The 12,738-nt window shown below is 42.5% G+C and overlaps 1 protein-coding gene across 1 annotated transcript in view; it reads left to right on the top strand.

Annotated features, from left to right (window-relative positions):
* The window catches only part of USP10 (ubiquitin specific peptidase 10), a 73,902-nt gene that overhangs the window by 22,403 nt on the left and 38,761 nt on the right, over positions 1-12,738 (top strand). Inside the window, exon 2 of the mRNA XM_070397917.1 lies at positions 7,511-7,579. Coding sequence (XP_070254018.1) covers positions 7,511-7,579 — 69 coding nt within the window. The remainder of the gene's footprint in view (positions 1-7,510; positions 7,580-12,738) is intronic.

Genomic DNA, 12,738 nt, shown 5'->3' with positions numbered 1-12,738 from the left:
GGCTCGCTTTCTTAAGGGGCATGGAGAGGTTGGACGGCCTAGTGGTGTGTTCTCCTTTCCTGTGGGCGTCATGGCAGCTGGGAAAGGAGCACTTGATGTAGCTTTCATGACTCCATTTGTTATGCCCAGATTTCAAGATCCCCAAGAAACCATATCAGGGAGCCAGCCAATCCGATGCAAAAGCATAAGAATCTGTATTTCAAGCTAGCTTGAGCTCCCATCCACCAGACTCACCGACACAATGACAAGCCAAGTGGCTGAGAGAAAGAACCCCGCCTAGAGATGGGTTTTAAAGGGGGGGTTGGAGTAAGGGGAGGAGAAAGGACTGTGCTCTGCCGATTGGCCAGGCGCAAGTCGATGTCTTGTTCCTGGGTGTGGCTAGCAGAGTCTTAGACTTCTGGGAAGAAGGTCCTTTCCAAGCACGTGGCCAAGGTAAGATGGAGGACCTGGCCCTTACCCTGGGGCAAGGTGGAGGGCCTAGCCCTCGCCCTTTCATTCCCCCCTTTGTCTTGGAACTTCCGGCTCAATCATGAGACGGACTGCATTTCTATCCCACGTTGCTAGAGGCCCGTACTGGGCATATCTTAACAAATGGTCTGGTGGAAGGGGAAGAAACCATTTTAGCTTTAACAACTTCTATTGAAATAGGATTTTTCTTCTTAAAATTCCTCCATGGCTATCAAAAAGCCAAATCAAGATTAATTTATCTACTGTCCTGATGTTTGCATAAACACAACAAGAATGGTAACTGACTACCTTTGCTGGAATCTCATGGTTGAATCTTAATGTGCCCCATAGGGCTAGGAAGCCACGCCACCCAGCTGCCATCAGGCCCGCCTGCAGTATCTGCTGTGTTAGGTGAATCCCTCACCTGTAGCAACTCCACCTGAGCCCACGCTCCAGGCTTTAAGGCCCATCTCAGTAGCCCTCCTACTTGTTGCGGCCCAGAGTGTGTGGGGGTTCCGCAGGGACGCAGAGGCATCCTTACTGCTCCCCTTCTACTCTTACCAACCGCCAGTGATGGTAGGGCATTGGCCTGACACTCCAGCGCCAGCCATCTTCAGGGCTTCCAAGCAGGATACCAGGCTTTCTTCGTGGCATTCTTACTGGCTTCAAGTCTTTAGAGCTCAGACAGGGCTCTTTAAAACATGATACTCCAGTCAAAGTTTTCCATTAATAAAACCACTATTAGGAACTGGTCTTATTGAATCTATGCAAAGAAATGTATTGCCATGTTAGCATTGCCAAATTTCGGAGGAATTACATAAGAAGAAAGACATACTGATCTACTCTAAGATTTTCTGACTTTCCTTGCCAATTCTTTTTAACAAAACAGTAATTGTTGGCATTAAACTTTCTTTCTATGCATAACCATGCCTTAGACCTTCTATTCTAAACAGGCTTTTTTTAGACTACCCCTGTCATGAGCATGGTCACAAAGGCCTGCAAGCAGTACACAGGCTGCCAACTGTTAGCTGTCTCTCAACAGAGACCAAAACCTGATGGGCACCGTTCCCTGCCCAGTTGGGCACCTGCCCTCTTGGCAGCTAGTCACCCTTTACTTTTGGGGGTCACCCCACATAGTTCCCTTCCAGGACAGCCAACATACATTCAAACCTGCAAAAGAATCAAAGGTCAATATAACATATCAATAGAATGAAACATACTAAACATGTGATACTAAAGTCTATTCCTGATCTTCCTATGAATTGTCCTTGTCTTTTTGGAGCCATGTCCATGAAGATGCAGGCATCATCTAAGTCTATTACACAGTATTGTGGGGGCTCCCGTAGCAGGAGTGATCGAGAGCAATGTTACCAGCATCAGGCAGGTCGAGCACGCCGTAGCAGGTTGCGTTGATCTCGATCGACGCTCCATTTGGTGACGAAGTCTTTCCGGATCATGGATGGGTCTGCTGACCGGACGTGAGTGTGGTGGACCCAGGTCGCGATGCCGTCTACCTTGAGAGCGGTGAGGGTTGTCAGCACCACAGTGTAGGGACTCTTCCACCGTGGCTCCTGGTGGTGTCTTCTGACATAGACACAATCTCCTGGTCTGCGCTGATGAGGAGTTGGGGTTGGGCCTGTCTCGTAGATGGCGCGGAGGCGCAGCCAAATGTCCTCGTGCACCCTCTGGAGCCCTCTCAAGGAAAGAGACAGTTCTTGCAGCAAGAAAGTCAGCTTTAAGGTTAGGAACCCTGTTTATTAGTTACAGCACTCTGCTTCCTTGCCTTTCTACCAGTTCCCTTTGTGGCAGAGCAGCAACCAGGCCTCTTTCAAGGGAGTGCGCTAGGAGGGGGATCAGCCCCTCCTTTGCTAGCAGCAACAGGTCTCAAACCCTTTCAGTACATTTGACCAGCTTCATTCCCACCCATCTTTACAGATTCCAAGGCCCATTGTCTTCCTTTAATCAGTAAGCCAAATGACACTGGCCTATATTATCTAATTCAGCACAGGCAGGGGGGAGGGCCCATTAAATCTTTGCCTTGAGGAACTGTGAGCCCCACCCTTAAATTTCCCAATCAGACTAGAAAAGCCACAAATACCTTTTAAATTTACCCCAGAATTCCAAAGTCCCAACCCAGCACAGAATGTCACATAACAAATCAAAGTTCCCAGCAAACAGACAGAGGTGTTTACAAACATCAAATACACATTTATACTTACACCTTTTAAGTGAACAAGTATCTTTACAGTCTTGGGCTCTTGAGCTGATAACAGGAACATCGCCCAAGTCCCCTGATGGGGGCCTGACAGGAACAGATGTGGGGGCCTTTCCCACATCCCAGGACAGGATTCTTGACCTATGTCTCATTCAGATAGAAATGGTTTTCATCATAAACGAATAAACAAATCCAAAACCAGAAACCAAGAAAACCAAGGCCAGAAGTACCCTCTGATGTTTTAGGGGTACCAAGGAAGGAGAAGTTAGGCCTCGTCCAGCCCTTCTTATAATCCACCACCAGTGACCAGTCCCAGCTCACTGGCCTGCCATCCATTCAACATTTCTTTCCTCCCATCACACCAAAGCCATGCTTTTCAGTTAGTTAAAACTTTTAGCCTTAATTACATAACCTTTAATTGTCCTTAGTTTAAGGAAAGCAGGGTTTTCTAGATTTAAGAGATTAGCTTAAAAATAAATCCGTGAAGCAAGCACGCTTGCAGCCCCATAAAACTCCGCCTTAATGCTCCACCCCTGACTAAATCAGAGGGCGGGTCCTTTGCTGTTTCAAGATGGCGGCCCCCAGGGGAGCGGCAAACCATGCGGCCAACATGGCGGCTGCCAAGTCATGCAGCCCAAAATGGTGGCTGTACCAATAAGCAAAGGCATTTAGTTACCACAATAACACAATTTTTCCCAATTCAATCCGAACATTTCTTTGTCAGGTTCATCTCCACCATTTTTAAGGCCAAAACAGTCTCTGGTTTTTATTCTGTACACAGCAAAAGGTCAAGTTCAGCTCAAAACTATGCGCACTCGTTTTTAAACTGGCCTTTTCCCTTTACATGTGCACAGAAATCCCGGATGCATTTTAAAACTTTTACATTTAACTTCTATGATCTAGCTGGGGCGATCTCCACGTGAAGGGCCCGGCTCCCATCCAGAGTCGCTGCCGCTGTCGCCTCCTGCGAGAGATGCGCCAGCCTCGGCTCCCCGCGCTCCACCGGGCTCCACTCGCTCGCCACAAGCCCGGGTGCCAACGCCGGCCCGCCGCCACCGCCAAGCCGCCTTGGCCCGCGGCGCGGCCGGGCTCCGGGGCGAGGGCTGCGCTCGCCGAGTGCTGCGCTCCTGCACACCTGCCCCCCCGGGCGCCTGGTGTCCCAACTGCGCAGCAAGGGGTTCCTGCGGCCCGAGGCACAGTGATCCCTGCCTCTACACTATTTTCACCAGACATTCATTCAGAGTTTAAACAATCCATTCAATTTCTAACACCTTCCCAATTCCTGAGGGAGCTCTAAAGCCTCCCGCAATTTTCTTGAAATGATAAATCACAATACCCAAAGGAGCAGTCTGAGTCCATTCCATAACGTCTGTCCAGTAAGTTCACAGAAAGAAACATATAAACACAGAAAACTAAATGGGCCCGAAAATACAGCCTTCCAACTCCATGGAAGCAACAAGACAATGGCGTTATGCCAAACCGGTGGGAGCGACCCGCCTCGTCTCAGATTCCTGATGAGAATGCACATTCCTCGTGGGGAGCAGAACGTCTTCTAACTCTCCCCCGCCTGTGGTTGTTCACGGCGCGTCCGCCTGGACCCCTCAGGCACAGATTCCAGAAGTGAGCTCACACAGGACAGATAAAGAACAAGTCCCTGAACAGAGGCAGTAGAAAACTGCCTAGGAATGCTTCTCTTCTACCTTTTTTAAAAGATAGGCCAGATTCGAACCTTTAGCCAGTCCGAGTTTTGATGGTGAGTACCATCTAGAAGCCATTCCTCCAGATACAGGACAAGTCCCTTAGAGATATCACAGAGAACAGAATACACAACACACAGACACTTACCGCGGCCAAGCAGACTCTACGAATTGGGGGGGGTCCCTACATGGTCTTGGGAATCCTGGACGAGCCCCCAAATGTTATGCCCAGATTTCAAGATCCCCAAGAAACCACATCAGGGAGCCAGCCAATCTGATACAAAAGCATAAGAATCTGTATTTCAAGCTAGCTTGAGCTCCCATCCACCAGACTCACCAACACAATGACAAGCCAAGTGGCTGAGAGAAAGAACCCCGCCTAGAGATGGGTTTTAAAGGGGGGGTTGGAGTAAGGGGAGGAGAAAGGACTGTGCTCTGCCGATTGGCCAGGCGCAAGTCGATGTCTTGTTCCTGGGTGTGGCTAGCAGAGTCTTAGACTTCTGGGAAGAAGGTCCTTGCCAAGCACGTGGCCAAGGTAAGATGGAGGACGTAGCCCTTACCCTGGGGCAAGGTGGAGGGCCTAGCCCTCGCCCTTTCACATTATTCACCTACGTCTGGTAGGAATTGCTTAAAACCTAGAGCAATTTCTAATTTTGACTTGCTTCATTTGATACAGCTATTAGAAGAGTAGAGTTCTTAATGACATTTCTGTAATGTGGTGTGACCACCAGAGGAACTTCAGGCATTTTCTTTTTCTTTTTTTTTTAAAAATATATTTTATTGATTTTTTACAGAGAGGAAGGGAGAGAGATAGAGAGTTGGAAACATCGATGAGAGAGAAACATCGATCAGCTGCACATCTCCTACTGGGGATGTGCCCGCAACCCAGGTACATGCCCTTGACCGGAATCGAACCTGGGACCTTTCAGTCCGCAGGCCGACGCTCTATCCACTGAGCCAAACCGGTTTCGGCCAGGCATTTTCTTTTGTTTCGTCCTCACAGCACCCATTTATTGAGCATCTATCTGTATGTGCTAAGCCCTGCACCAAGCTTTGGAAATGTACTTCTTTGTTCCTACTGTTTAGTTTCCCATGCAAACTTAATTGTCCTATGTTTTAACTCACTCTGCTCTTACAGGACAAACTAATTCATGTGGTCAGTGGCATTTTCTTCCTCACTGATTATAAATCCTGTAAACTCAGACACAGAATCATTTTCATCTTTCTTTTTTTTTTTACCCAAACAATATTTCCTTCTAAAAATCAACTTTAAAAAATTCTCTAAAGGAAGGAGAATGTTTCACGCTTACATAAATAAAGCGATAAAGGTTTCCCTTGACAGTTTTCATGGCAAATTTCTGGATCGTTTGAGTGACCAAAGGTCATGCTTCTTGACCCACTCCCTGGATGTGCTTGTGAATGCTGGTGGTGTATTCTCTGGTCACTCCCTCATTGATGGCAGAATGGCCCTTCTTCTCACCACCCTTTGTGGGAGCTATCCTGCTGGGTCCAGGTTAGAAAGGAAGAGCATCACTTTCAATGCAGTTTCTTTGTGGACTTTTGTATGTATATGTAAATTATTATGTCAAGGTGTTTTTTTGTTTTGTTGTAAATATATTTCTTTATTGATTTCAGAGAGGAAGGGAGAAGGAGAGAGAGATGGAAACATCAATGACGAGAGAATCATTGATCGGCTGCCTCCTGCACGCCCCCTACTGGGGATCGAGACCGCAACCCACGCATGTGCCCTTGGCCGGAATCAAACCTGGGACCCCTCAGTCTGCAGGCTGATGCTCTAGCCACTGAGCCAAGTCGGCTAGGGCAAGATGTTTTTGTTTTTTTAAATATATGTTTACGGTTTTGGTAGCTACTAGAAGAGAGCCATCCAGAAATGTTTCCCCCCAGAATATCAATGCATTCTTATCAATAGGCTGTGAGAGTTGTTTATTCACATTTATAACAATAATGGGTAATATCCATTCATATAATACTTGGTTACTGGTTATTTTTGAATCACATGCTTGTAAATTTCCATGCAAGTTACTAGACTGTCAGCTTTATTATAGCAGAGGAACCACAACTCTGTTTTATCTTTTTTATTTCTAGTACTAATCATGGTGCATAGCACTTAGTAGGTGTTAGTTTCCAATTAAATGAATGAGTAATCAATGAGTGATTATCTGTTGTAGAAATCTAGTCACATTTATTCTTGTCAGTGACTTATTTCTTAGAGCTCCAGGGAGAATATGAATTGCCACACACTTGTTAAATTTGCTTCAATGCAGTTTAACCATTTTTTTTCTGTGTGTGTGTTTCTTTTCTTTTTTTATTCTTTTTAAACCATTTTTTTCACCCCCAGAAAGTCACGTTTAGAATTTTATGCAGTGAGTGTACACAACTAGGTTTGTGTCTGTCAAGTACAGTGGGGCCTTGACTTACGAGTTTAATTCATTCAGAGACCAAGCTTGTTAAGGAGCTCGTTAACTCAAATTACTCTGTCAACTCAATGCAAAAAATTGGCCTGAGAGATAGCTGGTATCTCAAAAAACTTGTTAGTCGGGACACTCGTAAGTCAAGGCCCCACTGTAATATGTTTATCTGTGCATCAGGTGTCAGTGGATTTTTAAAGATAAAAATTGCATACATATTTTTAAAAATCATTAAGATCATTAGTATTTTCCTTTTTTTGGATTTTCCTATCTTCCCATTTGAACCATATTTTCTGTTTTTCTTTAGTATGTATGGTAGAAAAAACTGAAATGGAAGTAGTAACATGAGTCAGCAGAAAGGTAAATGGAACAACTGGAAATGTTTGTGAATCAAAAAATTGTCTTGCAAGCAGGGCTCTGCTTACGAGTTTGGTGTATAAAGCTGACCTGTTTCAAAATAAGCTTTAACAATTTCAGAGTTTTCTTTGATAGTTTTGTAGAAAAGGCTAAGTAGTATTTTCTTGTTTGTAATTGGAAAATAGGACACCTAGAAATCTCACTTTATAGACCTTTGATTTAATGAAGGAAGGATCTTGGGCATTTTAGCCTGAATATATCATAGAATTGTTTTAATATATGGTGGTTTTTTCTGAAAGTACATAATTTGTATAGTTTATGTGATCAATGACTCTCTCTCCCTTTCTTTCTCTCTTTTCCTTCAGTATATTTTTGGAGATTTTAGCCCTGATGAATTCAATCAATTCTTTGTGACTCCTCGCTCTTCAGTTGAGGTAAGACAAAACTTTGTTTTATTGATTATATGTGTAGGTGTAGTTAATGGTTATGTTTTAGTTTTGCTTTTTTAATTTATGCTTTTTGATAAGGAATTCCAGGGTACAGTAAAGTGCAGAAACTAATATGAAAAACGCCTGAACCCACCAATCAGAAAAATGGATACACACTTTGAATAATTATAAAGGCAGTGTTTATTAAAATAAATTTCATTTTAAAAATGTAATAGAATCAGGTGTTAAAGTGTGTATCCATTTTTTTGGGACACCCTGCATTAACATTTAACTATATTTATAAATAGCAAAACATTACAGATATGGTTGAAACTTCCATTACACCCCTCTTTCATCTCATTCCCCCATTCCCAGAAATTACAACTCTGCTGAAATTGGTAAGTATTGTTTTCTGACTGTGATTTTTATCATTTATTACATGTGTGTATTATCAAAAGATAGTGCATTGTATTGTTTTTTTTTTTTTTAATTTTATTTTTTTTTATTTTATTGATTTTTTACAGAGAGGAAGGGAGAGAGATAGAGAGTTAGAAACATCGATGAGAGAGACATCGATCAGCTGCCTCCTGCACATCCCCCACTGGGGACGTGCCCGCAACCCAGGTACATGCCCTTGACCGGAATCGAACCCGGGACCCCCCAGTCCGCAGGCCGACGCTCTATCCACTGAGCCAAACCGGTTTCGGCTGTATTGTTTTATATGAAATGTCACATAAATGTCTCATACTGTATTCATCATTTTATAGTTTGTTTATTTTAAGCCAATGCATTTTGTTTTTGTTCTTTGATTTTAATTGCCAAATACCATTAATTGAACACATCACAGTTCTTGTTGAGGACCATTGAGGTCTTTAGCTCTTCCCACTATTACAAAAATGTTGCATTAAGCATATTTGAAATGTCTTATCTTGCTCCTCTGAGTTACTCCAGGATATATTCTAGGAATGACACTGCTGGGTTGTGCAAGTGATAAACATCTTTAGTTTTACTAGGGACTGCTTATCTGCTAAGTGGTTTTTAGGTTTTTTTTTTAATCCTCACTTGAGGATTTTTTTTCCCCATTGATTTTCAGAGAGTAGAAGGGAGCAGGGTAGGGTAGAGAGAGAGAGAGAAACATCAGTGTGAGAGAGATACATTGATTGGTTGCTTGTCACATGGGCTCCGACCGAGGCTGGGGATGAACCTGAAACCCAGGTATGTGGCCTTGACCAGGAATCGAACCTGTGACTCTTTGGTGTGTGGGCTGACACTAACCACTGAGCATGCTGGCCAGGGCTCTAAGTGGTTTTTTTTTGTTTGTTTTTTTAAAAATATATTTTATTGATTTTTCACAGAGAGGAAGGGAGAGAGATAGACAGTTAGAAACATCGATGAGAGACATCGATCAGCTGCCTCCTGCACACCCCCCACCGGGGATGTGCCCGCAACCCAGGTACATGCCCCTGACCGGAATAGAACCCGGGACCCTTCAGTCCGCAGGCCGACGCGCTATCCACTGAGCCAAACCAGTTTCGGCTCTAAGTGGTTTTAACATCAGCAGTGCATGAGACTTTTCTCTATCTCATTTAAAAGCAAAAAAAAAAATCTTGCCTAATTCTCAGTGTAGACATACTTAAGATTTTTTAATATATTTTAATTTGATGAATTATAAATAGATTGTCATTGTTTTTTTTTTTAAAATATATTTTATTGATTTTTTACAGAGAGGAAGGGAGAGAGAGAGTTAGAAACATCAATGAGAGGGAAACATCGATCAGCTGCCTCCTGCACATCTCCCACTGGGGATGTGCCCGAAACCCAGGTACATGCCCTTGACCGGAATCGAACCCGGGACCTTTCAGTCCGCAGGTGGATGCTCTACCCACTGAGCCAAACCGGTTTCAGCAGATTGTTATTGTTTTAATTTACATTTTCCAGATTACAAATAGTTGAGCACTATTTTATTATTTTCATGTCTGTGGTGATACATTTCCACTTCTGTGAATTACACGATCTCTATCTCTTGTCTGTATTTTTTATCAAGTGTTTTTCTTTTTCTTATTGACTTACAGGGTTAATAATCTTGGTTCTGCATGTTACAGGTATCTCTCCTAGCATGAGGGCTTTTAAACTTCATATATGATTCACTTTTTTTTCTGGGTAAAGAGAGTACACTTTTCACTTTAATGCCTAATATATTGACTTTTTTCCTCATGGGTTGTAGATTTTAGGTTTTCAAATAAATACCTTTAAAGAAATTTTTTTCTTAAGTTAAAGACATTTGTTTTCTTCTAAAAGTGTTAAGGTTTTGTTTTTACTTTAGCATGTAATACAACTTAAATTGAGGCATTGATTTTTGTATGTGTGTGAGGTGGGGAACCTAATAACCCCTCCGCTATGGCAATAGAAGTGGTCTCAGCACCATTACGTAGAACTCAGCCCTTAGGTGTAGTACCACCCTGTCAAGTCACATCTCCATATATGCTAGGTTGATTCTGGGTCCCCTGTTCTGTTGGCCCTTTGCTCTGTCTCAATACCATGCTTTAATTGCTGAACCTTCTCAATCTTCCAGCAGGGCACACACCTTCTTCTTATACTTACAAGTTATTTTGGCTTTCCTTCATTCTTAACTCTTGCTTAGGAATTTATGATCAGCACCTCCAGTTCCATGAAAAATCCTATTGAAATTTCAATTGGAATTGCATTAAAATTGTGGATGAATTTGTAGGAGAATTAACATTTTTATGATAATTTTCCTAAGCATGATTGTAGTATATTTCTCTACTTATTCAGGTCTCCTTTTATGTGATTAATGGTTTCTGTTTTAGTTTAGTAAAAACTTCCTGGGAATATTTTTCCAGATTATTATTATTTTTAAAAAACATATTTTATTCATTTTTTTTTTTTTTTTTTTTACAGAGAAGAAGGGAGAGGGATATAGAGTTAGAAACACTGATGAGAGAGAAACATCGACCAGCTGCCTCCTGCACTCCCCATACTGGGGATGTGCCTGCAACCAAGGTACATGCCCTTGACCAGAATTGAACCTGGGACCGTTCAGTCCGCAGGCCGAGGCTCTCTCCACTGAGCCAAACAGTTAGGGCTTATTTTTTAATTATAAAAACTGTTGAGCCCTAGGCGGTTTGGCTTAGTGGATAGAGCATTGGTCTGCAGACGGAAGGGTCCTAGGTTCGATTCTGGTCAAGGGGGCATGTACCTTGGTTGCAGGTTCCTCCCTAGCCATGGCCCTGGTTGGGGCTCGTGCAAGAGGCAACCAATCGATGTGTTTCTCTCACATTGATGTTTCTCTGTCTTTCCCTCTCTCTTCCACTCTCTCTAAAAATCAATGGAATAATATCCTTGGGTGAGGATTGAAACACACACACACAACCTATTGAAATTGCATTGAAAAGGAACACCTAAGGAGAAGTAAGTATACAGTATATCAAGTAAAATCTTGGTGAACTTTTAATGAAACCTAACTAGCCTTTTAGATCCCTTAATTTTAGGTCATTTAGTAAATATACATAGTTGTATATTTGCACGCATATTAAATATTTATGTATGGTGTTGCTTTATTTGATAAAATGGGGCAGGAGAAGCTAGTTCCTTAGAATATGAGTCAAAAGGCCAGGGTTGGGGTCTGGCTGGACCACTTACACATGACCTCTTCACCTTGGCTTCTTGGATTCTAAAAAAATTTTAGAGTTACGGCGGTGGGATTAAATGAGAACACATTGAAAGTATTATATTAAGCTTAGAGATGTAAGAAAGATCTGTTGTTTTCTCTTTCATTTTAGAAAAAAGGAAGAAAGTAAAACATCAGTTTTCATTTTAGAAATGCATATAGTTTCACTGCCATCTCTATTTCTTGTATTCATTGATGTTAACAGTTACGGTTTTAAGGAACATAAAGATACAATATAGTGAAAGCTAAATTATATATTTTATTTCCTAAAAGTATACAATGTATCTTTACATTTTAGAATTTTGTAGAATTTAAGGGTTGAAGTTTAGTATTTTCTGATAAGAAAATAGTTAACTAAGAAAAACATAATCAGATCCTATATTCCCTAAGCATTAGTGTTAATTGAGGTTCTACTCTATATACTCTACAGTGATTCAAGTTTTAAATAATTTCTGTCTTGAATCACAGTAAAATATGCTGGTGCTTGCCACAGTCTAACAGTGCTCTTTGCAATTAAGGTTTTAAAAAACAATAAAGCCCAATTTCTGTACTTTATGAAAGCTTTTCTCAGGTGTGTGCATATGTGTTGGGTTTGTGAATGTCTGTTTGCAAGTAAGTGTTGGATTAAAAACTTGGGTTTTCATGGTGATATGAAAGTGGAAAATATACCATATTTCAAGTCTGAAGAGCTGGGTTCCTTTCTCACTCCACTACTTAAACAGACTCAGTGGCCTTGGGCAGTTTCCTCCATCTCATTCTTCCCTTTAAAAAAAAAAAAAAAAAATTAAAACGGGAGAATGCTTATTTACTTCAGAGAAATGTTGGAAAATCATTAATGTATGACGTGATACCTAGTGTGTAATAAATGTTAGTGGATATAAGGATGCCGGTGGTAAAGTTACGCCAGCCTTTTTTTTTTTTTTTTTTTAAATAATAGTTTACTGTTTTTTAGAGAGAGGAAGGGATGGGGGAGGAGGAGGAAGAAGGGGACAGGTGCGAGGGAGGCAGGGGAGAACATCAATGTGAGAGCGCAATGTGGACCAGCTGCTTCCTGCAAGCCCCTACTGGGAATCAAGCCCTCAGCCCAGGCATGTGCCCTTGACTGGGAATCGAACCCAGCAACCTCCTGGTGCACAGGATGATGCCCAACCAACTGGCCAGGCTGTCAGACTTTTTATTTGCAAAAGTAATGTCTGTGTCTCTGTTGGGGTCCAACCCCAGCGGATACAGGGGTCCCCAAAGGTGTGGACGGAGTTGGCGAAGAAGGAAGGACACGGAGGCAGCATTCAGGTGATCATCATAGTTGGGTTCCTCAGCCAGGTTCTGTTGCCAGGTTCTAGTCAGGTTCTCTTGCCAGGTTCTATCTAGGATCTTTTGCCGTGTTCTCTCCCTAGGTTCTGTCTCAAGGTTCTGTGTAGGATCTCCAGCCAAGTCCTGTCTCTAGGTTCTTCTGCCAGGTTCTCTCGCTAGGTTCTGT

The sequence above is a fragment of the Myotis yumanensis genome, unplaced genomic scaffold (genome assembly GCF_028538775.1).
Source record: "Myotis yumanensis isolate MYYU_CA2020_CCGP unplaced genomic scaffold, mMyoYum1.0.hap1 SCAF_18, whole genome shotgun sequence".
NCBI lineage: Eukaryota > Metazoa > Chordata > Mammalia > Chiroptera > Vespertilionidae > Myotis > Myotis yumanensis.
This window is presented reverse-complemented; position numbering and strand designations above follow the sequence as displayed.